Genomic DNA, 27,055 nt, shown 5'->3' on the forward strand with positions numbered 1-27,055 from the left:
TTTCTTGCCCAGAGAAACAACAGCAAGTGCGAGTGGCTGGAGCATGGGCGCCGATCCCTATAGGACAGCGGGGACATGTCCCCACCATCTTTTTACATGTCCCCACCATCTTTTTTCATTATTTTTATAACGTAAAATGGAAAATATTAACCGATTGTCACAATTTTATTGGTCAAACGTTTAAAATCTATTGAAAGGAGGGGACAGCATTTTTGTTTTATGGGAGGAAACCCCGACCGAGTAAACCCCGTAGCTGTCAAGCTGAAATAAAAAATCTCAACCTCTTGCTAAATATGTGCATTGTGGGGCACATATTTACTAATCTAATTGTATCAAAAGCTGTTGTAGCTTTGCCGTTTATTCGAGATGCTCCAAGTTCCACACAAGAACTTGGAAAGCTAGGCCTATATAGGCTAAAAGGTTTCTGGGAAATTCAAGCATATGTACCTGAATCTTTATTCTAAAGAGTCTTTGCCTCAGGCTGCATCAAAACTGAAACCAATTTGTCCAACCAGATTGCTCACACGTGCAGCTGCTGTAAAAGCAGTGCTTGATGATTCTAACGTCAGTATAATAAGTCAGTATTGGAAGCCTTGGAAGCAGCCGTGAGTCAATTTGATTCAAATGTAGCAACAACTGCAATTTGGCTTTTGAAACCTTTTTCTCGTGGGTCAAGTGTGCTTAGGTTATTAGCGGCATTGTCTGTCATTCAGTGTATGGAACGTTTTAACAAAGCCTTGCAGGGTTGCACGGTGACTGTGGCTGGCATGCTTGAAGGTGCTGAACTTTGTAGTACTGCTCCGCCATCTACGCAATGAAGAAAAATTTCATCGTGTCTTTGTAAATGCTGAGAGGCTATTGGAAGATTGCAACCCTGAGTCATTGAAACTGTCACGTCCCAAAAAGATCCCAAATCGTCTTCAGCATGGACATGGCTAACTTCCTCAACTTTCAAACACCAGAGACGAAATATCGGTCAGAGTATTTTGCAGTCATTGACAGCGCCCAGCAAAATCTTACTGACTATTTCAAGTCGACCGTTCTAGAGCACTACAAAATTCTACAAGAATCACTCTTTAGTGGAAAGATACAATCACATGTGGTAGACGATTATTCTGAGTTCTCTGACACAGAATCCCTTGCACAAGAACTAAGTTATGCTTCTTTCGAAAGCAGTACAATGGAAAGTGGGTGGAAGATTTTTGAAATAGGCTATTCAAGAAGATGCCATTCGCTGGTCGGCAAATGTTTCCGAAAGTGGAACTTTTTGTGCGACTTTTGCTCATTTCACCAGCCAGCTCGTGTTCAGCTGAACGGTCATTTTTAACTTTGCGACGTGTCAAAACTTGGTTACGATCTACCACGACTAAATCATGCAATGGCACAACAAGGTTTTGAATTCGATCAACCTTCATGACCTCTCCAAGGACTTCGTTTTTAATTCGCCGGAGACTCTTTGCCGAGTGTTGGGACGTCTGCTGTCCAATTAAAATATATACACATCGCATCAGACTTGTACCTACTGTATTAGTTTGTTTGTCAGAACAGACCCCCTATCTTTCTAACTCGTCGCCCCTTCCTAGTAAATGTCCCCACCAATTTTAAAGAGCGATCGGCGCCCATGCAGGCTCTCGACTGCGAGCCAAACGCGCTAACCATTCGGCCACTATTGAATGAAATCAAAATAGAAACTAGTGATAGCGATCACAAAATGCTTCGGATGTGTTGTGGGAGCACTATATATCTGTTGTGAGCAACATATTTCTGAAATAAACACTACTCCTATCGCAAAAACGTGTTGCTTACAGCCTGGTGTCGTCCTTTGTTATCTACTGTACCTCAGCTGTTTACTGTATTTATTCAAGACCATGACGTCAAGTTTTTGTGTCGCTGACGAGTTATCGCCTGCGGCAATAAACATTTAACAAGACGCTCGCTACCACTTTCCGCAGGCGAAAGTGCAAATTACAATACAAAATTTTGTCCACTGCTACTTCACAGCAGGCGCCTGACCAGCTTTAAACTGAAGCTCATCGTGGCATGCATAAAAAACGCCCAATCTAGCCTTTACGTAAAGCAATTAAGCGCTATACAGCTGCCTATCGCGGTTATTATGTACGGTATCTAGAGTTTTCAAATGTCTTCCACAGCGAGTGGCAGCTTCTATCAATGTTCCGAATTTGATTGATTCTTCACAAATTGATTACATGGCGCCTTTGGATCACAATCTTCTTTTATCAGCAAATGTCTTCACAAAAAAACTTGTTTGGGGTTATAACCCAACAAGTCAGTCCTTTGCACATTGATTTAACGTCTTAGAGATGTTAGGACTGATTTGTCTGGGATGGCAAAGCAAATCTGAATCAAATTAAACAATCCTGGAGTTTTGACACTGGCAGCTTCTACGTACGGACAGAACCACAACAGCTTTCCATGGAATGACGATATATTTCACAGCTCGTCGGGGAAAAGAACCGCAAAAACTATTAAGAAAAGTTACTGGAAAATAAGCGACAGGAAAATGAATAACGTCACAACACAAGCACAAAATACAAATCTATAAACGAAAACTTCAAGCCTTTTGCAAACTACTTGTTTAATTTCAACAAAATTACCTAACTTCTTCTTAAATTGCTAACGAAATAGCACATTAAAAAATTGTTTCCAAAAAAACAACATACAATTATGTTTTGGCCGCACACCAGCAAAAATATATAAAGCAAAACCATTACAACTTTGTTTGTGAAACAAAACACAAACGAACTGCCGGCTGGAAAGCAGAACATCTACAACATTGCACGTGGCGGGACACCGCAAAATAATCATTAAACAACCCAAAAACAACGATAATCTTAGGAGCAAAATTGTTGGAACACCAGGTTAATGTAATCAAAAAATAAAAACTCAAATGTAGATACTAAACCCCCGTCAAAGTACATTTATAGCACTGAATATGAAAACAGTTCAGTTGGTTTGCTGAATGTGAGTTTAGTATCTATAGCAGTGGTTCTTAACCAGGGGGCACGCTCCCTAGATTTTTCACACCATTTGATGCTTATCCATTTATCCAAGAAGCATGATAATTGAAACTAACTCTACCACTGGAAAAGTCGAGTGGGCTTCAGTAACTTGAATGCTGCACTTGCAGATGATGGTCTAATTCTGCATTCAATCGGACGAATCAAGCAAATGCCTCGTAGCAAAATCATGAAATGGTTTCTAGATATTGATAAAACCTAGAATCTATCAAAAATATTTTTTGAACCACAAAAGCTTTGCATTGATGTTTAACCACAGAACTAAGCGAGGCATTGAAGAACTGGAACTCGAGATTATCTTCCCATTTAGGCCTACTCGCTTGTCTCAACTCAGGATATTCAAATACTAACGATGCTCGGATCCACAATTCGTTGCTACCAAGTACAGGTTATAAGTTGAAGACTAGCTACCATCCCAGACAGCCAGTTTATCTGGTCCAGATCTAGTAAACATTTGGTCAGATCCGTACCCGAACTGGTAAAGATCTAAACAGGGTAAAGTGGCTGTCTGGGATTCGTTGCGCAATTTCAGGAACTAAACCTCATAATAATCATAATTTTGCTCAATAACATGTAGGCTCTACCGTCGTACTATGCTACCATGATCAATAAATAAACAAAATTGCTTTTGGTGTTACACTTGTTGAAAGTTTGGGGGGGAGAGCGCAAAGCATGTCATTCATGTTAAGGGGGGTGTCAGAAAAAAGGTTAAGAACCACTGATCCACAGTTTGGGCTCTTTATTTTTTGATTAGAACAACGATCTTCTACAAAACATAAAATAACACGATTTACTGCTTAAAATCTCAAACAAGAAATTTCGTCACGTTTGCATTGATACAGCGTCTTGCAACGCGAAGACAATGCAAGACGCAAGGACATTTGCAAATTTGTAAAACATAGTGCAAAAAGAACTTCCACCTTCTTCACTGTATGGCCTTGAGTATAGCGTTCACCTCATCAGCCACGCAATTTAAAGTAAATTTGAGCTGTTCCTAAAAAGCAAATCAAACGTTGTTAAAATGTACCCAAAGGTGGACATAGTTGTATTTTAAAGTTTGCAGAAGTGACTTAAATCGAAGACCAGTTATAACCACCAATTCAGTAAAATATCCATTTTCATTGCAAGCTGAAAAACAATGGGAGTTATGTAATCGGCACATTATCCAAAGTTACGTCACCAAGAGGCAGGCTAACCTTTGACGAGACCATTCCGCCCGCTCTCTGATCGCGCAAGTGCTCAAGCGTGGCAGCGATGTCGATTTCCTTGCTTGTGCCCTTCAAAATGCGAGCCAATACCAAATCAATGAGAATATAACTTCCTGTTCTGCCGCAACCGTCACTGCAATGTACCACGGCTGGAGAAAGCGAGTTTCCTCGATAGCACTTGCTGACTTTTCTGAAAAACAAACCTTTTTTAAAAACAGAAAAACACAGCGCATAGAGAAGGATCTTTTCTCAACCTTGAAGCTTCACGAATGCTGAACTTAAAAACGTCTGGTTTGAGACCAGATGTACCTCACTTCCGTTTTTCTTTGTGTGCTAATTTTATACGGAAACTCAATCGGTCAGGTTTCTTGTTTACTTGGGCAATGACGATAAGCCATGTCCTTCCATGATCACTTTTATTACTATGCAACTAACATGAACGGAAAGTTGCATAATATAAAAATGACGCGGGAGAACAGGATTGTTTGCAGGAAGAAAAACAAATCTGCATTGTGTAAACACACACACACGACTACCTCATTCATTTCTTCTGTTTACAGGAAGCTCCTACCCCGAGAAACAACAAAAGCTGAAGCAGAGTGAGTGACCGACCAGTTGCGGTCAGTTCACAGCTAGCTTCCAAGCGATTACGACCTGCCATTGAACATGACCCGAATATGCGTCTTTCATTGAAGCGTCGTCTATCCAAAGGTTTCTCACTCGTATTGAGGCTGTGGTGTTTCTCTTGCAGTAGGGCTAAAATTATACTATTCTACCGATTACCTCTTAATTGCCTGCCGTGATAGTTATGTGAAAACCATGTTGAACTATTCAGGGATGTTACATTTTTTACAACAACCAAATGCTTACTTTTGCCTTTGAATACTGACTACGATAAACGATCTGACACAACACACCCAAGTTTGACAATTATTCTGATACTTTTTGTAAACGGTTAGCTAGAAATGCTCGTACCGAAACGTTAAATTTTTTGCAATTCTACAGCGTGTTAACTTAAGACCCAGTTAAAACGACAGTTTGGACACAGCCACTGTAGAAACTGGAACTGTGCGCCACAGTGAGATTAGGCAAAGACGTAACCCATTCACAGCAGGATCATTCAAACATGCTACTTTCAGTTATTCGCCAAGTTTCCGATTCTTACGTAATTGCATACCTGCGTAATTCCAAAAGCTGCTTCGAGGAAGTTGGAATGCCATTCTTAGGCCAAGAAAGAAAGTGAAATTGAGTGACGGTCCTTGTATGGCCGGAAATAAGGTTCTTTAAATACAAGCTCCTGACAAGGTAGTCATCTCTCCATACGTGCTCGGAAACGAGATGGATCTGAGAAGCACCGATGGTCGTAAATCAACGTTCAATTCCAGCTAAGTAAAAGTGTTTCTTTTTGGTCGATCCAACGTCAGATGATCAAGAGAATATTTGCGGGTTTGGAAAAGCATAACAGCGGCAAATCGGTTTATTTCTATGTTGATTCAATGTAAAAGGACTGATTAGCTGGGCGGGACAGAAATAACAGATGTGTATTATATACTAAAAGAATTCAAACAGATGTTCATTAATTCTAGCATGCGCAAGCGCGGTGTTTAAAAATGCGGAAAATATTCTTAAACGCGCTACTCTGGGGGAATTTGTTTTTATCCAAAAGCAGCTGGAGGGTGAGCAACTTCATTTCAAAGAGCCTTTGAATCGTTAATACTGTACTAACTTCAGAAAGCTGACGCCATAAAATATTCATATGCATTGATAACTTGATAAGCACCTCGTAATTCCCGTATGTAGTCGAGCCTTCCAACTCATCGGGCCAATAGCGTGCGCACTGCGATATCCCTTCTTCTATGAGAGGTGTTAGCATGACAATAACAGTAACACCTTGCTCCCACACCATTTGCCAGAAATCGTGAATTGTAGAAGAGAGCGGCCCTTGAGTGGCAATGTAGACAGGCCATCTGGGGTCGTTGTCAATCTAAAACAGGAAAAGGTGTGCACATAAAAACAAGACGGTTTTAAATTCGTTGTTCTGCTACATGTAGATTTGCGCCACTTTTCCGTCATAGTGAGATTAAGCTTGTTTTAGATGTAGCTGTACGACTACCGGTCAGCTTTAAACGCAGCTTAAATATTTTAAAAGAGCACATTACTCGGGCCAGTATTTTCTATGTTTGTGGATAATGAGCGGTAAAGCTTCCCACTATCACAGAATACAGCTTTTGCAAAAACTACCAGTTTTACGTTAGTAGAGAAGCAGGTACTTTGTACTTGAACTGCAGCGCCTTACTCCTTCCTAAAGAGCAAAATCTGTCAACTTCACATTGATTCAGACGTTGAATATTAATATAAAAATTATTGATTTTGTTGTTGGCGTAGGAACGGGTCAATCAATCGTTTCAAAGACCATAAATTTACAACATATTATATAAAGCGACGGCACTCACAATGAAGCTGGCGTTGATGTAGTCGCTTTCCAAAGCATTTCCTGAAACATTCAACTTCACACGGTTGCCGTCGTCTGTGAAAAATAAAAGCAAACCTTGTATGTATGCAATGAATACAAACAGCTGCCACTTTCTGATTCTTGCTAGGACTTCACAAGTTGATTTTCACCATGCAAGCAATAGTAACGCTTGAGCGTCTGGTTTTAACGTACAATCATCTTAGCTATCCATCTCAAAGAGTGTTAATTTAACATTGACGTGCTAATTAATTCGCTGCTGTGCGCGTCTTAGCGAACTGATGACATGCGGCTACCTAGATAATTGGCGAACTGGCCATGGGTGAGGACAAAGGTTTGAATCGAGTTTAAGAAACATCTTAAGTGACTCTTGAACACTGCCTCTTTATGAGATTTCATTTGTATTTACACAAGTTTTTCATCACTTGACACGAGTGTTCCTTGCGCGAGCTATGTCTGATGCCGACTTTCTTTTCTTTGTATTAAAAAAAAATTGAAATTAAGGCAATGTTGTGCTGTGACAATGCACGCTTTGTCTTCCTGGTGACTTTCAATGGTACCCAGGACCCTGGTAAGTGTGCAATCTGTTCCAAATAGCTGCTTCCGAAACGCGCCCGGAATATTACGGTATATAAACTAACGAAGTTTCCTTTTTACGAAAAGAATCCCAATGGAGAAGGAGCCATCAAAACCAAGTCACATAAGCTAGTGCAGGGGTTCTTAAAATTTTTTAACGCGGACCCCTTAAACAAAATTTTGGTTTGCGTGGATCCCCTTAGTGGCCTAGTCGGAGAAAATTTTTTGATCAGCATTAGTTGGACATAACGCAATAAAATTACAATGAATTGGTAACAAAATTTATGTTTTGTTAAATTTAAGAAATAGCGAATGCAGACTGTTTTTCAATATCTTTGATTTAATTTCATTAATGTGAAGAATGCTGCTGTTTGTCTTCAACAAGAACATGAAATTGTGGCTTCGTGTTTGATAGGGCTGATAGGATAGTTGTTTGTACTTAATCTTTTTCTTTTGAAAAATTTATTCCATTTTTGAAATTATACACTAAGATTTCCATTGGGCCTTTATGGACCCCTTAAAACTAGTCCGCGTACCCCTTGGGGGTCCACGATCCCCAGTTTAAGAACCCCTGAGCTAGTGCTTGATAGCGGTTTGAAGAATCAACAAACTTTTGAAAGCAAATTAACACTGTTAGCGCAAAAATATCCAAATTTTCAACATACAACCAAGGTGCAAAGCTTCTAATGAGTCAGAATTCAGACGACGACACGTTTTTTCTTTTTCCAGACAATAAAATCTGTCATTTTTAAATTGATTTAAGGTCTGCAGACGGATTTTGTTGTTTGGGTTGTTGATTTTTCAAAGAGATCAGAAATTGGGAACACACATATTGATTGGGTATCTTTCTCGATCGATGCTGAAACGAGGACTAAAGCTTTCTGGAAAACGCATCGATCCTCATGAAATTAATGGTAGATTACAAACGCGTGCTTAAAATAATGGACTATCGTACGTGCAAAGTTGCACTTGCTTTCATGCATATATTATGTTGCATTGGTGCAATGCGGTAAGCACAAACTGAAATTAGAGCAAACATGACAAGTCTAAAGCGAATTCAAAATATAAAACCAGTGGCACCGCGAAATTATACACCTTAAATGCGTGTCATTGGCAAAGTGCCAGAGTAATTGTCTTGCAACGCTGCCGAAGCTGCACCTCACAGCATGAAAATGCAAAAAGTGCAAAGAGAGCAGATTCGTGGTGTATCTTCACATAAAACTGTAAAATTAAAAGTGTTACCACTTACAAGGTACTGCGTTTGTGAATCTGTTCTTTCTTGGGTTGGCTTGGGCCACCGCAGTTGAGACGTTTTCAGCCTTATAGTTGCACAATCCTTCCCATTCAAGGGCCAAGCGATCTTTGTTTTTTAAGTGATCTTCCATATAATTCTAAAATGTTGTGACTATTGTTCAAAATTGTGTAAACTTGCTGAACTACTAGTCGACCAATGCTGCCATACAAAGGGCAAAGTTTATGTAAATATATGAAAAGGCAACTAATTTCATCAAAAGTCACTGGGATTGAAACAAGTCAAATTCAACATTTTTCTTAGGTAATGTGCTAGTTGTAAGTGTCAGTGTGCTTACCAAAACAGCATGGCCAGTTAAAATGTCCATTGAAGAAGTAACAGGCTCTTCGCTCCAAGATGAAATGCTAGAATGCCTGGACTCTGTGTCATGGTAGGGTCTTTGATGAGTTATGGGAGAGAACACCTTTGTGGGTGTTGCAGAGTTGGTCTGAAAGTCATGACTCAACTTTTATTAAATACTAAAAGAAAAAATGGACTAGTAAAATAAAAATAAATTGTAAACCTTTTGAATATGATTCTGAAGCTGATAATTTTTTGAAAAAAATAAATAATAGAAACTTAATGGAAAAAAAATAGTTAGTAAACTGCATGAGGATACCAAAGAATCTAACTTTGGCATTCTACATGTTTTCATTCCACCAATCTTCAACCTAAGCATTACACTGCTCAAAGTGGTAAATCACATTTTTTTCTCATACTTATTTCTTGGAAATGTCTGTGACTAGACAATAGGCAAGCAGACTTGCGACTAAGTTTTCACAAAATTGCCATACAAAATACATGAAACACTGGAGCAAACAAGACAGTGAAAATCTTACATGCGTTCTTGGTGACACAAATGATTGTTTCACTTCAGTAGTTTCACCCGACTTGCTTGCATAATGCTGCCGACACAGAGCCTGCATGAACAGCCCGAGGGCATTTATTCAGGTTTTACTACTAGTACTAGCCACACACTTATGTCAATGTTCTTTCAAAATGAAACAAATCATTATTTTTTAGCAATATTTCACACAACATTGGTAGTCTGCATGGATGGAACAGCAACTCAACTGTTTACTAAACCAATAGATAAATGGAACAGCTTTTTGTTGACGTTAGAATACACAACTTACCTGGTAGTCTTTTCCTGAATGAAAAGGAACATCATTCAGCAATTTATTCTTGTTTCGATTAGATTTCATGCAATAGACAGTGATTGCTATTATAATGATGCAAACCACTAGGACAGCAACGATGATGATAACCACAATGTATGTTGCTTCCTGTTAAAAAACATTTTGCTGCTTAATTATTAAAATTTAACCAAAGCAGCTTCTCTACAGGCTATAACTATCTAAAAACTATACGTCCACAGCAACTGCTGGATATAAATATTTGCAACAGCGGCCAATGAACATAGTATGCTAAAATATATTTAAAACGTCTTCCTGAAAGCCCTTGCTACAGCAACTAAGGTATGTAGTCATGACGACTGTATCCTGTTCTGCTGCTGAAAGGAAATTCGACTTGACAAACTATTTTACCCAGTTTGGATGTACAGTACCGTAATAAACTTAAAAACGTATTGCAGCTTTAGAGTAGAGAATTGATCAAAACCAGAACAATTAATTGCCTTACAACACAGTCTCCGCTCCTGTGAACAACAATGTTACATAGACTCTGTATTAGATGCTGTCTACAATCAAACCATTCACATTTTACAGGTTATCCCATCTTTTCAAAGCACTAGATTTGCAACTTGTGTCACATAATATTCCACCCTCCTTACATAAGCAAATTCTACATTGCAAACATAGTGAACTACGGTAATTAACACAAAATACAAAGAATAAACTCTGGCTGTTTAGAATGCTGATCATTCAACAACACATGCCAGGCTTGGAGTCCTTGAACAGTTAATATGGTACTTCAATAAAATTGTGTTTACACAGACAAGTGCAAAAAAGATAAGTAAATCAACACTACAACTAACTTTCGATACACATAATGCATACACTATCTAGTGCAAATGTTATTAATTGCTGTGCAAACAAGTTGCTTAAAGTTAAATACACAAGTTTTCAACAAATAAGTTACAGGTACCTCATGGTTGCTGTCAGCCTCCACTTTTTGTTTCTCTGCAAATACCAGATTTTCTGTTGGCAGCTCTAGAAAGCAAATATTGACCCAGCCTCAACAAACACGTAGTAATGAATATCCACATCGAAAAACGATGCAGGCAAAACTGAAGTACCGGTACACTAAAGCTTTTTTTCGATTCCAGGCAATTTTCATGATTGTAACTCGTGTAAAAAAGTTAAGTTCATATTTACCTTGTGGTATGTCTTCATCTCCTCTGGTTTCAACCTTTGATCTGTCAAGAAATTATATTTTTTGCTCAGGCGATTAAGCAAGCTAGCACTTCACGCAGACAAGCCTTCCTCAACACAAGTCACTTTCAAATAAAATGGCGGCAGGAAACCATGTTTTCTAGAACAAAGGTAGTTTCAAAGCGCTGTGACGTCACACACCAATAATGTGAGGTCAGAGTTCTTGTGACGTCACAACGCTGATTAGAGTCTTACCAAAAGGTACTAATCGTACAGAGAAAAAAGAACAGCAGAAATAATAATTCAGCGCCAATTAAAAGCAGATAACCATTAATCACACCTTCAATCCTTTCTCAGCAAACATTTCTAAGCACGCCAAATAAAGCGCATTTAAAGAGCACTGCCCAAAAACCAATGGTGAGAAAGAAGCTTTGAAACTTTTCCAAACAAAAATGCTCCGAAGATAACGGAATTCCAAAACTCAATTTACATCATTCAACCACACCCAAGCAGTTGGCATTCGAGAGAACTTCCATTCGCTCTGAGGAATTTCGCGCACGCACACACACTCAACTGACATCTGCTCATTGAAATCCCATGGGTGCTGAACGTCATTACTGTAAAATAAAACATGGCCGAAAAAGGCGCGAAATGTGAAGCGGGAAAAATCAATCACAAAAAACGGAAGATTGTTTTGTAACGTTCTGTAACACAAACCTGTACATAGTGTTGCCAGATGGGTAATTTTTTAAATATTTAGTGAAACTTCAAGGGTGCAGGAAACAAAATTTTAAAATTGGGAAAAAATTTCCAAAAGCTGCTAAACTGGAATGAGATACAAGACCAGCCTCCAAAATAGATAATGCACTCATTTGTTTAGAAATCACCATGAATTAAAGACAGCTTTAAAATCAAGTGAAGATCTTTTTTATTTTTATAGATCACGTTCAGCGTGACAGAAGCACTTTTGGTGGAAAAATGTTTTGAAATGAAGTTGCTGGGAAAGTTGCACGGCGGCCGTGGGAAAATTTATCCATCGGTGTCTGGCAACACTGGTGCACAACACTGCAACACTAGCAGTGACCAACGGAAAGCACGACAGACACAACACAGTTGTCAGTCAAAACTCAAAACTGGTTTACTCAGTTACTGACTTTTCTTGGTTAATCTCACCGCAACGCTGTTGCGACGTGGAGAAAAAGCCGCAAGTAAAATTAATAGCAAATCAACCTCAACAGAAAAAAAAATCTGAGGGGTCATGTCGATCAGAAAGAAACAATTTCTCCAAACCGCTAGGCAGCGAAGACACAGTATTTTTCATTCTGTTTATCGAAATATGAAACTCTTTAAGTCTTAAGACCATGTGTTTGGTAACTTTTTTACATTTTTTTTATGCCATTGTATAACTTTACGATATGTCCTGCAATTTCAGTCGAAGAGCGAAACATACAGGAAAAAACATAACTTTGGGTGGTACCACCACCAGCTACGCAAAAATCCAAGTAATTATAGTCCGATGAACCGACACAAAGAATGAGTTGCCAGCTCTATTTTTTTTTTTACAATAAAACGTGACTGCATGAAAGGCAAGGTTGATGTTGCAACAAAGGGATGTCAATGAAAGTGAAAGAATCTTTCAAAGATTGCAGCTTTGAACGAAAACACGTTAGGATAGGAACACGTCGACATACAAAAGCTCTCAATGTCTTCAAGCAAACGCCAAACACGGCCATCCAGGAAAACCACTAGATTACCACTTTCGCCTTAGGACATGTCATTGCTTGATAGCGCATACCGAAGTGCAAGCAATTCAAGTCGTGTATTTTTTTAACGTAGAATCAACATCCGATAAAAGCTCGTTCGATGAAATGCGCAGTGAGGTTTGATGGTTGTTACAAAATCAATAGCCGTGTCCCAAAATCGATCATTCAAATGAATAATTTAGTGGTCGCCAGCGCGGGAACGCAAGACAGACGGTTTGGGTGCTTGAAACTAGAGTACAGCATAAAACAGCGGCCATGAGAACAGCCATAGGTAAAAAAAGCTATCACAGTAACACGCTTGCCTGGATACGTGGAGGAAACGTTAAGTGACGAAATATTTTAACCTGGCCACAACGCCAAACAATGCCTTGTGTGTTGAGAGCTCTCAACTCAAGACCTACTTCAACTAGTAAAATTTTGAACCACAGCATTTCAACAAACATAGTTGAAAAGGAGCAACACAAAAAACAACATTTTTCGAAATTTAATTTCTATTCCTACGAAGAACGAACAGCAGTAGATTTCGTTGTGAAAATAAAAATGACCACCGAATCAACCCACGGAAAGCTGAAACGATGAAACTTGGTAAGGGGTACTCTCTCACAGAGCATAAAACTTAAAACGAAGATATTTTTCTCTAAAACAGTTTAAAGGCAGTCTTGTTGTGACACTAAATTGTTAACCGATACAATATCACAAGCAACAACAAAAAAGGGTGACACTTCGGTACGACGTGTACAAATAAGCAGAAAATTGTCTTGCAAAACGTCCCATTTTCTATAATGATTACCTCAAGATTGAGTATATTCGTTTCCTTGCGAGTAAATTGCTGTCCAGAAACTAAACGCGCTTTTATATGTCAGTTTAAAGTTGTGCCTTTAAAAGCATTTCAAAGCAAACAAACATAGGAAACAGTCAGTGGATTACTTTGAGTGTATATTTTTGAATCATGCTGCGAAGCTTGGTTTCTTTAATGCTCATAGCCATTAAACCAACAGAACGCAGATTTCAAATGTTGCCGATCACCGTGAGAAAACACAGGACGCCTAAAAATGTCCGTTGAGCTCGATGAATGGGCCTGCTGTCATCACAAAACAAGTCACAGCCAAAATTTTATTTAACGTAGCCAAATTTTTCGTCACTGAGGCAGTTTCTGGATGCAAAAAATTAACATTTTTTCCAGGTGCCAACTCGGTCCTTTATTTACATCTATTCAAGGTCAACAGACTGTTGATTTATTGAATCAAAGTTTTAAAAAAAATGATTTGCTGGCTATATTTGCAACCACTTCTAAGATTGCCGCAAATGTCTCAAAATACACAGACCATGAATGGACAGTTCATACGCGAAAAACAGCAGTTGAAGATTAAAATTTGGTTGAATGAAACATGAGAAAAATACTGAACTGTCCCAAATAAAACACAACAGCAACTACGTCACCGCCGCGAAAATGAAATGCAGATTGTTCAGAGAAGGTAGGTTGTACACTTGCATAGCGTTGACAGAGGCGTCAGGGAAGTACTTTTAGACCAGAGTCCAGATTGATTTTAGGGGCTCGTATCCTTTCCAAGGGACCAGGAAGCTTGAAAAAACCGCAGTGTTTTCTTTTTTGTTAGAACTGTCTTGATTTAGAGCCAAAGATATCATTGGTAACGGGCCCAGATTATCCTTTCAACGATTCTGAGTGTGCGCCTAATGAAACGTGGGCACAAGTAAGAAACACTTTTTATTTTTGGTTTCGAAAGTTCCAACATGATGGCAAATCATGACCACTGTTGTTAAGTGGATGCAGCTAGCCCAAGCAGCAAATCCGTAATTGTTATATCTGCAGACTATATTTTGCTGTTTGGAAGGTGCATACAAGTTGCCGCAATGTACAAGCGTTTCTATGTGACCGGATATTTCAATCGAGCATTTCAATAAAAAAGTGGTGAATAAAATGCAATCGGTTTTACGTTGAATCAACGACAGGGAGTGTTGATCCAACGTTCAATAAACGCAGACGTTCCCCTGAGCCAAATGCCCCGACCAGCTTCCTCATCAGTGAATTGCCACAGGTTGACAGCGACAACCGATAACATCCTATTGCAAGAGACTGATTTCGCAAACCAATAAACGCACCAACTCTTCTTTACATTTGTTCAACATAAGCAGACGGTGAATCAATGAGCAAAAAGGAATGATTTGCTGGCCTGGAAAACCAGCAACATTGTGAACGTGGTATCAACAGCAAATTCATCAAGACCCATCCAGAAACGCCCAAGGTTCTGTCTAAAGGGGAAGGAGATGCTCAACAGTTTGTTTAGGATCGAAATGGTCTGTCATGCAATCAATGAAGCATGCCTTTTCTTTCTCTCATCTACGCAGTGGTTCTACAGTACACTTTGGTCAAAATATGAATTAAAAGTGACAAGACATACGCGAATATTACAGTCAGTTGCATTTCAAATCGACATTCGATCATTCGTCTCTAAATCCCCAGCTTGTACTTAATCTACCGACAACATCACAATGAATTAGCCAATCCACTGGCGAGCACAATAAGTTTCAAAAGATAGCTTCACGCAAATTGAAGTTCGCCATGTGCAAGAGGCGGGCCACAGTTAAATCTTTTAAATTCGATTCAAAATCAATGAAAAGAACAAAATGCGATTAGTCTTAACGAGCAACACACTGGGTCGGGCAAGTAAAGTCCACATCGGTCTCCTGTGAAAAACAACTCAATTGGCAGAGACACAGTTTGGTTTTTGTCAAACGAGAACGCAAATTCGACGCTGAATTACGTTGTTCAATTGTAAGCAAAGTATTGGAAAAGGTCGAAGAACTTAAGATAACAAAAAGAAAACTAATCAATTATTTAGAAGGAAATCATTGCCCTTGGGCATAACATGAACAAGGACATAGAAGCTTCATTCTTTTTATTAATCAATATGTTTTAGACGTGAATTCAGTGTAAAATTGCATAATGGATTTGTGGAATGTCTTTCTGAGCAGTGACACAGTTTTTCATTTCAAAGTATTTGAATTTTCAGAAGTTTCCAGAAAATTTCCCACAAAATGAACGACTTTTGTTGATTTCGTCACCATGACAACGACGCGTTAAAGGCAATCGCCATCACCTTTCATTTTTTTTTTTTTTTTTGCAAAACAGTCAACCTTTGCCAGACTAGCTTAAACATTTTTATCAACTTGACTATAAAAAACGTTGATTTAACATGCAGCGGTGCAAATTTTCACTGTTGCCAGTCATTCATCGCACAGGAAGCAAAGCACAGGATTCGTGGAAAAATTTTGAGAAATCGGTGAAAAGGAATAGGAGTGCATACCGACACATTTCAAAACAGCGCCAGCTCAAAACTCAGCCAAATATTGCACTGAACAGATGATTTTCAACGTCAAATGAAGGCACAAAACTGTATGTTAAGGTTAAAAGATGTTTACTCGTGTCTTGACAACCCATAATAAAGTTTGGCAAAAAAAAATTGAAAACTGTGTTGTGTGGCTTGGATCAAGTAAGAAGTCGTCCTTGAGTAAATTGATTTGATTTTAAGGTGGCTACTTGAATGACTCAACAGGACATTATCTGTAGCTAAGGACATTTATCTTGACATTCCATTCAGTTTGTTCACCAGTTAACCTTTGCCGGCAACAAGCTCTATCACTTCAAGAAACAACTATCAAAGCCTTTCAAAGCTTGGCAATCATCAAAAATTCCGCTTGAAAATAAACAGAAGTTAATTTGATCGACGTTTAGTTAAGTTTTAGTGGACAGACAACGCTCTGGCTGAAATGGCAGTGATGAAAGTATTTTAATCTGTCTCGGAGAATATTTATCATTTGAAAACCTTTTTGCAGTCATTTGAACCCTTCTTCAATGATCAAGCTTATTCAGTCATTCCTAAAGTTAATCCCGAAATCGTAAAAGTGAAGACGCTGTTCTGCCACAACACACAGACATACCAGCAAGTAAAAAGTTGCCATTTTCTTCATCGTTTCAACCTCCGGAGATGTTGAAAGCCCTCAAACGCACAAAGCCGAAAAGTTCACAATGGCAAAATCTTTCTCCAAAATCAAGGAATTCTCCAACCTTCGAAACCTTACAGCAAGCTCTGATGTTGATGTAGACACAGACAGACAACATAAGGCACCTTCTCCCTGAATATTTAAGGCCCACACTAAACATATTGTGCCAAGCTTGTCCCCATGGCACAGATAAACGTCAATACTCTCTAGGGGTCCACAAATCCGAGGTTGAAAACCTACGTGGCACACAGGCTACGTCAAGTGGGCTTTGGAGAGATGCTTTTTTTACAACGTCGTGTGATGTTGAAAAAATGTACAAAATACTACAATTTGTTTGCTAATGTGGGCAGTTAACGATCATATCGCTGTCGAAGCTGTTGCTTGATAAGAAATGTGGTATTCGTGCTCGTCGACCGCCAACGTCGATCAGCATCAACGGTTTGAGCAACGGAAAGGGCTCCACGAAAAACGAACAAATAATTTAAAAGTTAATGCAACGCCACAACGAGTCATTGCAAATGTTGGTGGGGCTGTTCGAAACTACAGTTTCGAAATCTTGTGTTACGTTTTGACGCAAAATTCTTTGTCTTGATTTCGTTGCACTTTCAAAGAGCAAATGTGTTTCGATAAAAATTCGATACCTTGATTCAATGACTTTCCAATTGTTCCAGCTTGTCAGTGTTCAGCATAAATACGCGTCGAACACATTTTTAAACTTCGAAACACTTCATTTGGATGCAACATTCCATTGACTTGATGTCAATTAATTTCGTTTCGACCACAAGTGTCGTCTCGAACAGCCCAAGACAAGAACCTGCATCACTTCGCAAAGAGACTTAAGCCAGAATCAGGTCAGTCCAGTCACCATTGTAAACAGGCAACAGAAGATGATGCCCATACCAAGGTGATCATTATCACAGGGTGTGGTCAAAACTGAATGGCAGTCGATTTCGTACAAAATGTTTAAATTGGATAAGAAGCATCAGTAATTGATGTGTTTATTTAATGAAGGCCGAAGGGCGATGTGCTGCGTCACAATTGTATGGAAACACAGTGTACTATATCAAGGCTGTTTTAGGTTTAGAAAATATTAAGTTGTTGTTTACTTAACAGCTTTCCGTTAAGGTAATTGTGTATAAACATAGAGCTTGTTGCTTTTTCGCACGGATTTTCTTGAGTCCAAATATCGGTTTAAAAGAATTTTCACAAGTGTTTTCGCCAAGTATAAAATGTACCTATCCCGTACTTTTTTTAAATTGATATCCGGCTTGGAGAGAACGTGGTTCTATTTTTTAACAGCGACTAAATAAATCTTTGTCTTCTCAAGATAGAACGGTGAACTGGCAGCTTTATTTAATCAAAAATCATAAAAACTAAAGTACGTATTGAAATCATGATACAAAAACTGGGTGGACCACAGCCAGCGGGACAAACGTCAGATCTCATCAACTAAATAAGGAACAAACGGATGATGATTGAACAATATTTTTATCACAAACCCACGCGGTTACGAAAGCAAGCTGAAAGATTGTCGTGTAAATCGAAACAGATATTGAGTCGACAAAGCACAAGATGCAGTGCATACGTGCGACCGGCAGGTAACCTTCACTGCGTTGAAAATACAACCCAGACGTTATCTCTGCTGGTCAGTACATTGTATTTTTTTTCTTCTGTTTTTAGCTTTGTAAAGAAATTCTCTTGTGAGAATGCTTTTTCGGGCAAACAAACGGAAGAAAACATTATATGGGTAGAGACGAAAATTGCTATCACCATGCCTAAAATAGATTCTTGTTTCGATAGACCACTTCGTTGGGAGACCACATGCCAAACATACAAATAGCTTTTTGCAAGGTCTTACTGTCTAGGATTTAACATACAATACAACATGCAACCATCAACTAAAGATCAAACCAACATCAAAACTTAAACAACCTCATACCAAACTGCTCTAATTGGTTATTTGAACGAAAAAATATTGCAATTTTAAGAAAGGCTTGTCTGTTGGAAGGTTCCACAACTTCGAAACAGTACGCAAATACAAATATATTTTAGATAATATATAGAAGAGAGTGTCGTCTCATCTCAGTTAAAGGAAAGCATGCAAGCCACTGCATTGTTAACGATACAGTTGCATTACTGCACCACCGTTGGCGTATTTGTAATCTGTAGGTCGCTGGAGCAGATGGAGTGTTTTGACCGGTAGACACTTTAAACATAGGACAATTTTCCCAATAAACTAGCTGAATGCGGTCATTGTGACCCTTCTTGCACTCAATCAGAGTGTTGACTCCTGCTTTGAACCCTGTTTGGTAATTAAAGAAAATAAGAATAATGGCAAGGGTGGGAATCGAACCCAAGTGATCGAAATGACTACTTATCTAACCCTAACTCTCAAACCGCTAGGCCACGCTTTCTATGGGTAACGTTGACTTAATTTAGTTTCTATCAGAAATGTTCCCAGAAGACCCTCACAATATCACGTGCATTGCATGTAACACTCCATCTGCTGCAGAGACCTACAGAAAGCAAATACGCCCCCGTTGTTACATCATCAACGTGATTATGTGGGATTGCTGACAGTGTGTTAAGGCGGCAATGTTTCTTTTTAGAAAAACCTTCATTTTTGTGGTATCTAGGCTCACGCTCGGTAGTTGAAGGTTTACATTATGTGGGCGGGAAGGAAACGAACCCAATCTTGGTGTCCACCTTTAGGCACGCCATCAAGTATCTTGCCGCTCTGGAGCGGTGTCGCATCGGTGCCCTTTCGATGCCCATCGATGCCCTTTTGATACCCATCGATGCCCTTTTCACTACCAGGCTACACAGCCGACCATTAATTAGTACTTAGTAGTATAGAATGGTTCTTTTAAGTATGCTTGGCAGTACGAAAAAGCAGTGCTCGGAAGTATCCGGGCAGTGCTCGGAAGTACCCGGGCAGTGCTCTGGCACAGCCCTGACAGATTGAAAAGAGGAGTCATACCGAGTATTACCAGGCATCCTTGATGGGACCATTCTATAATACTTTAACTTTACTCGACAGACATGGTAATGACACTGCAGTTCATAAAACAATCTTTTGTTTGACAATAAAGCACTTACATTACGGGATCGCCATCGTCAGCAGGTCCATCTTTCACCTGCAAATCATTAGATTTCATTAAAAATATTCAAAGCAGATTTCACTCAGAGATGTTGAAAACACAACGGAGAATTCGGAGAAAAAATGATACAAACGACCAAAAAATTGCGCTATTTTTCGCGTTATTAGTTTGGACCACGATTGATTTTTTTAATTAAGCTATTGCATTGTACGGTGCTCAAGAGCGGCCATTGACATAGACTACAAACCCTCCAGGCTGAAGTTGAAACTTTTAGTGTAGAAAACACCACTCAGTTGCAACTGACGCCTAACTCACTAATGCCACCTAACGGCTAAATAAGTGTGAGAAAGTTTCCCACTTAGTGGCGTCGCCTAACGGCAACAGATTGAACCGCTTTTGCTTTTAGTTGAGGCTTTCATCGGTCGTTTTCATTTGAGATTTTATTTTAATATATATTTTTTTTTCGATCACGGCGTGTACTTGTACCCCTTTTTGTGCTGATCAAAAGTTTGAATAAACTGTGAAGTATTTATACGTCGTTGTGGTGCAAGATTAAAGATTTCTTGTCTATAAATGTATTTTTCGCTTTCATTTCACTTTTCGTTATGACGTGTCGTGGGCAAAAAAAGACAGCACCAGCTGCAATGTGCGATATGTCAGCATGCCAGTGAACGGAAAAGAATTGAAAATCGAGTAGAATCTATAACGTGCATGTTGTATGCTTGCGCAATGGTACTTCAACCGGCAATGGTTTTGCAGAGGACCGTTCAGAAACATCTTCGAACCTACAAGTAGAAAATCCGTTTTGAAGTCTTATGTTTGCTTAGTATGCATAGAAGCTTCGCGGTATTGATACAGGTCTGTTTTATTGAGGGCAGCCTCTGGAATCTTTCATTTGTACGGTTCCCATTCAAAATTGACTATTGTTTAATATTTTATAAGAAACTATTTGAAACCTAAAAAAGGTAAGCCACATGTAACGATGTTTGGGATTGAATGACTTGGCACAACAGCAACCCCAAAATCTTGCACCACTCTTCTGCAATCATTGCGTTTATCCCACTTCCAGCAACCAGAAAGCTGGCCTTTTGCGTTAGTTCAACGTCACCAAATAATGAGAGGTTGAAAACAGATCAAAGTTTTGCTTGATGTGATACTGAATCATCAAACAGTGTTTTTCAGAGCAAGAATATCTCGATAAAGTGAAGCGGTGGTGCATGAAGGCGTGACGAGAGCTTCGTATTTACACAAAAAATAGTGTCAAAGATGTGACAGAAATTTGATATCCATCAATTAAACTTTGTGTTTGCGGTTTAATCTTGGCTGCAGTATAGGACCTCGCAACATCAGCGTTGTTCTACGTTAAAATGTTTGTTGGTTTACAAGTCACATGGATCAGCTCTATGAAGACGAGAGCCAAAATACTTTAAAATTGCTTTTCTCAATCCCACAATCGAAATAATTAAAAATTGGAGCAGTAACATGCAGCGTGTGGTTTTTCCTGACTGACAGTTTTAAAGAACATTTAGTTTTGAATCTAAAATCGTTAAAATGGACTAACTTGATGGCAAAAAAAATCGAATGAGGCTGTTCAATCACCAGGCATTTAGGTAAATAACATGATACGTTCTACTGGTGCATACTAAGCTCAACTATAACAAGATGTATATCACAAGATACATGTTGATTGTTGTTGCGATGTTAAACCAAAGTTGCACGACGTTCATAAAGCGCGATTGTATGTAAATTAGACCAAGAAGTCACCTGATCAAACGACGTATCTTCAACCCCTGGATTTGCATTCTTGGATTGAAGAGGCAACTCTGCTTCTACTGCATCTTCACCAGAGTCCTCATCAGAGCTTGTTCTTGAAGAAGACAAGGGAGCATGTTTTGCCTTTATGTCTTGCGGAATCGAATTTTGTTCCGAAGATTTTTCCTCCTGCAAACAAACAAACACTTTTTAAAGAAAACAGGCTTGAAAACGAAATTAGAAATATTGTCGCAATGAACAATTCAGCCGACGGAAAAAGGGAAAATTCATTGGGCATACGTCGCAAGCCTTAAAGCAGCCGGCGGCCATCGCCGCTAAGTAGTGCTTGAATGACCACCGGTGCTACCTCCTCAGTCGGCCAATTTGGCCGCCGGATTCTTCTAGCTAATTATTTAACCTTGCAATAGAATGATCTTGGATTAACTGACGAAAATATCTAGTATCAAAGAGTGACGCAGAATTAGGTCAGCGCGTCATAATCACCACCACGTGTGCGAAAACATTTGCTATTGTATGGAAAATATCCAGCTGCGATCACCAGCTATAAGTCTTGTTTGTTAAAATATACGTGGGAATTACAAAGTGTTAATCCGAAGTGCTAATTTACATCGGCTGGCAATATTGTCGTTTTTATGTCGATTCAATGTTGTGGGACATTGAATCGTTGTTAAAAAGGAGAACTACCCAGACAACAAAATTCGTCTTTTAACCACTGCAAACGTAGAATCAATGTAAAATGACGAATTTTGTTGTCTGGATAAGCTAGTTAACATCCGAAGGAAAAACATGCATCTTCGTAGTTGAGAAATGTTTCAGCTGTGGGTTAGTGACTTCACACCCTCAATGGTGACATCATAACGGTATAAATGGTCAGGTTTTATGAAAGGCGGTATGCAGTTGAAACAATTTACTGAGCAGCGAGCAGTTGAAATAATTTAGTGTCGTTAGATGGTCCCGCAATACAATCCCGATAAAGCAGTTATAGCGTGGTACAACGATTCAATAGCAGGACGTCGCCCAGACTTCAACAACACTAAGTCATCATTTTGGCCTTGTTGCAAGTTTAATTATATTTACTTGTGCTACCGTTATTTGTATTTTGGCCTCCAAGAACGCAGATTTGGCCGCCGAGAAGGAGCTCTCGACAGGCCACAATGGCTGCCGGAAAAAAAACACGAGTTTTAAGGCCTGGCGTCTTATTGTCGTCATGGTCCGCTACACACAGAGGAAGTAATAAAAATTACCAGCAAAGCTTCATCACAGACGCCGCCAAATCACAATCTGGCCTTGGGAACATACGCCATGACACCATGAAAGATGACAATACATTCAGTAGGAATAATTGTGTGAAAAATACGTCCAATATCGACAATTTGCATACAAAAAAAAAAAACACTGTGAGCTAGTTCGTGTCAAAGCATCAGCTAGAAAAAAAACTTCTAAGATGCCTCCTTGGATCGACATGGGTTCAGTGGCGGATCTTGGGGGGCGTTCACCCTCTCACAAAACGGTAACTTTACTCATTGTTTACTTCCAAGGTCAGATGAAAGTAGACCTACATATCATTGTGTTTTGTTGATATTGCCCCCGTCCCTAAGGTTACTTGCTGTATCCGCTCCTGCACGGGATCCAAAACATCAAGAGAGAACACGACTCAAATTAAAGGCGGCTAGGCCAACGATCGACATCTTCTTCACAAGGTGGTCATTGCAGCACAATATCTCACAAGTGAACAAAGGCACATTGAAAAGATCACTTTGACCTTATGCAATCATGGAGAGCTGGGAAAACACACCAGTATCCGATCAGCTTCAACTCAAGTCACACCACTAAAGTACCACCTGGCTCAGACCTGACAAGGAAAGAATGGATAACTCTAAAGTCTAAATAGCCTCCGTGCTGATGTTGATCGCTTCAAACATATGTTTACTACGGCTTGTGTGACTCACCAGCCTTCGCCAGTGGTGAATATCAAACCGCACAGCACATCACTGTAAAATTTTTCGACCTACAGGACATATGAACTTTACAGAACCAAATAGTGAGACAGTGTACTGGTTGCAGGAGTTGGGAGATGTTGCCTGAATTGCTGCATCATAAGCAATGAGAAAATATAATTGTGGTGTCGACGATGTGTGTCTGCAATTGTCTGCTTTGCGTTTTCTCATCAATCGGTTTCGCGTGGTACTTTTTTGTGACACGCCTCATGTTCTCTATTCCTCGCCGAATTTTGCTTACGTACTTCGTTTGTTTATTGTGGAAAAACAAAGCAAACTCTCTCACAAAGCTCCACCGATGTGAAAATTAGTGGAAACAAACCAAAAAACTGCTAAAAGTAAACGAAAGAGAGACACCAGTGAGACCAGTAATGAAATCAGCTGGTAAGCAATTGTGAAGGTCGCTATACACTGGAATGAAACAGGAAAAAGGAAACCACGAACACTTGCACGAATAACTAAGCTAAGCGATTTTTCATTGATGTAATGTAAAATTACGGAAATTTGTTGGTTAAGGGAAACATGAGAAATGAAAACTGAAGACATCAGCATTTACGAAGCGAGATGTAACTAAGCAAGAAAAACGACAAATTTTAGTAAGCGGAGGAATATGATTTGGTCATTTACAACACACAAGGTATGGTCGTTTATATCCCAACAGTGAATGAATGACAGAGGAAATAACCTCGAGCTTATAACGTGGAGTGTTAACATCGCTTCAACGTCTGTTGACATTGAATCAATGTAAAAGAAGCGACAAGTCGTGGTAGACATGAACCGTACATGCAATCATACAACTTCCATGCAGGTAAAAATCTGTCGTTTTTACATTGGTTTTAAAGTTAAAATACGTCGAATCAATGATGAGAAAGAACATGTTTTGCTGGTTGTGAGTGCAGTGGTGCGATCAGACCTTCCCGACCTCTTGGGCAATATAGCAATAAATCATTGGGAATTGCTAACCATTCTTTTCTACTCTTCCTGCCTTATTATTCGTCCGCGTGAAGTCGAGTGAATGTAATTTGACATTGAATCAATTGCTCGGGCTTCTGGCAAAGGCTTTTAAGAACAATTGCTACGTTTTTCTGTAATTCCTTAAAGCTTGCTGTCTTAGGAAAGAGTAGTTTAAACTATTAAAAGTATGTTACAACGTTCAACAAGATTGTAAGACTGTCAAACTAGACCGAGTGTCATCTCATTTCCGTCCACCAAGACCTTGCTTCAGCTCACTGCATGGACCATAGTTGGAAATGACGTTTGGATTTGTATAGCTAGCGGGAAACCGAACAACCGAAACGTTACGAATATATCGTCTATGATGCTTAAATCCAATGACGTAACAGAGTGAAACCTAAGCGGAACACAGGTTGACAACCACTGCAGTAAGATGGTGGCAAAGAGTACAGCAGCAGGGTCGATTTGTGTGAACACACAAGCACTCCCAGACAGCAAATCAACCGTCTTTTACGTTGAAATTGATGTTGAATCAAACGTTGAATCAATGTAAAAACGGTTGAGTTGCTGTCTGGGTGTGACACGGTTGACTAGTCTGAAGCAGATATCTGTGTGATTGTAGATGTTCATTTGATTTCTCGCTACTTGACTTCGGCAGAGTTATAAAATACCAACGAAGTCACGTACAATTGCGCCACTTGAGAAACTACCAGAGTGTATTCAGCTGGAAAAATTCTAGAATAGTAAACGGTTTCTTTAATTGAAGCGGTGGTCACATCAAATACACACAATACAGCTGCGGATGTACAAAATGTTTAATTTTCACGTTGATTTTTACACGCAAGTAATGTAAAACCGACAAACCAACCGCAAATGTATTTGCTTAGCTCACAAACATTTTTCAGTCAATGCAAATTATTATTATCGCTGACGTCACGTGACGTCAAACGGCGCACACGTCACAAGGCACTCACCACAATGTAGGAATCCACAGCATCGCTGGAAGGTTGAGATATCGGACTTTCATCGATTTTTTCTGGAAACCAAAAACAAAATTAGCGACCAGTGATTTTAACCGCTCTCAGTGTGACGTCGCCCTAGTAAGCAAATCACTCCAATTTTACTTTGATTCAACGTTTGTAGATGTCAGCCTATGGCAGCCACAGCTTTTCTGCTGGGTGTTGGAATCATTCACCTTTTCATATAAAAGGACTCAAAATTAATTGAATTTCAGACTCGACTGAAAATGTTATATTTTACCCGCCACTGTGAATATGTTGCGTTTTGTTTGCCATTGTCATATACAGCATTTAAGAGCATGGTTTTTTGCTGCGGATGTGGGACAGCAATATAAATGGTAAAGATGGCCCCATGCTCAGCTACTGAGCTTCCAGGAATGAGAAGATAAGGTTATTATCACACTGTTTTGTTTTGTTACGAAAAAAAATCATTATCACACTGAGCCTTCAGTTCTAAAGAGAGTAGAATGGCCAGTTCCTTTTTCTCGGGCGCCTTTCTTTCAGCAACTCATCCCAGTCAATTTATTACACCCTGGGTAAGGGGTGGGCGGTGTTTATCAACAACCAGCTGAAGCCGGGTGTCGAACCAGGTTTGCATTATTGGAAAGCCAGCGCCTTATCCGCTGGACCATCCTAAATGACAATATCATTTTTATTATTAATGTTAAAACAATGGGTTGGTTTGCTGACTGGGGCCGAGATGTCACTGAATTGGTCTTTTTTGCATCGATTCAACGTTGACAAGTTAAGTTAAGGTGAAACAGATCAATGCTGCTAGCTGGGAAAGTAACAGTTCTACCAACTCAGTGGCGGAGTGGTATTGACTTCGACGGTAAGTCTCCGTCCGACTTCAGGAGGAGTCAAATCACAGACTATAAAAGTAATTGTGATTTTTCTTGGATATCGTAATGAGCATGAGTCGGGTAAAATGTTGTTACATTGCAAATCTGATTGGAAATTGGAAAAAAAACAATTGCAAAAAAGCTTTACAGCTTTGAGGCTGGTACTTTTATATTCAAGGAAAATGTACGACAAGTCCAAATTACACCGAGTTATCGTGAAATTTGGACGCGTTGTACATTTCCCTTGAACATACATTAAGATACTTAAGAAATGCATTATGTCATATCAATGAATGTGAATGATATCAATGAATCAAATTCGCTAGAAGTGTGAAAATCCTGTAAAAGTTACCGTGCTATATACGGTTGAGATAGAGTGTGCCGTATTGGTTTAGAAACAACACGACCCTGAAGCATTTCCCGTTGCAAATATAAACAGGAAGCCACGACGGAAGGTATACGGGTGGGGAGACCGGTAAAAATCTATAAACTAATTTTAGCACCCCGGGTAGGCGACGATGGGTAAATATTATTAGAGATGAGCTATTTTTATATAATCCTGTAAATGTTGCAATTTAACACCATTCAAAACGTTAAGACCTGATGCGGAACGACTGAGCCCCAATTAAAGGTAAATTTGAGTCAAGGTTAGCAGCCTACTTCCTTC

General features: G+C 39.4%; 1 protein-coding gene across 1 annotated transcript in view; it reads right to left on the reverse strand.

Moving 5' to 3' along the window:
- Positions 1-2,434: 2,434 nt before the first annotated feature.
- Positions 2,435-27,055, reverse strand: part of LOC145770703 (receptor-type tyrosine-protein phosphatase-like N) — a 36,678-nt gene continuing 12,057 nt past the window's right edge. The window contains exons 6-19 of the mRNA XM_082582398.1: positions 25,502-25,563; positions 21,568-21,744; positions 19,802-19,839; positions 10,920-10,960; positions 10,690-10,754; positions 9,720-9,869; positions 9,423-9,503; positions 8,882-9,031; positions 8,542-8,683; positions 6,700-6,773; positions 6,027-6,230; positions 5,424-5,590; positions 4,235-4,436; positions 2,435-4,032 (exon numbers count right to left, since the gene is read on the reverse strand). Coding sequence (XP_082438524.1) covers positions 3,964-4,032; positions 4,235-4,436; positions 5,424-5,590; positions 6,027-6,230; positions 6,700-6,773; positions 8,542-8,683; positions 8,882-9,031; positions 9,423-9,503; positions 9,720-9,869; positions 10,690-10,754; positions 10,920-10,960; positions 19,802-19,839; positions 21,568-21,744; positions 25,502-25,563 — 1,622 coding nt within the window. The 3' untranslated portion in view covers positions 2,435-3,963. The remainder of the gene's footprint in view (positions 4,033-4,234; positions 4,437-5,423; positions 5,591-6,026; positions 6,231-6,699; positions 6,774-8,541; positions 8,684-8,881; positions 9,032-9,422; positions 9,504-9,719; positions 9,870-10,689; positions 10,755-10,919; positions 10,961-19,801; positions 19,840-21,567; positions 21,745-25,501; positions 25,564-27,055) is intronic.

The sequence above is a fragment of the Aplidium turbinatum genome, chromosome 5 (assembly GCF_918807975.1).
Source record: "Aplidium turbinatum chromosome 5, kaAplTurb1.1, whole genome shotgun sequence".
In the NCBI taxonomy this organism is placed as follows: domain Eukaryota; kingdom Metazoa; phylum Chordata; class Ascidiacea; order Aplousobranchia; family Polyclinidae; genus Aplidium; species Aplidium turbinatum.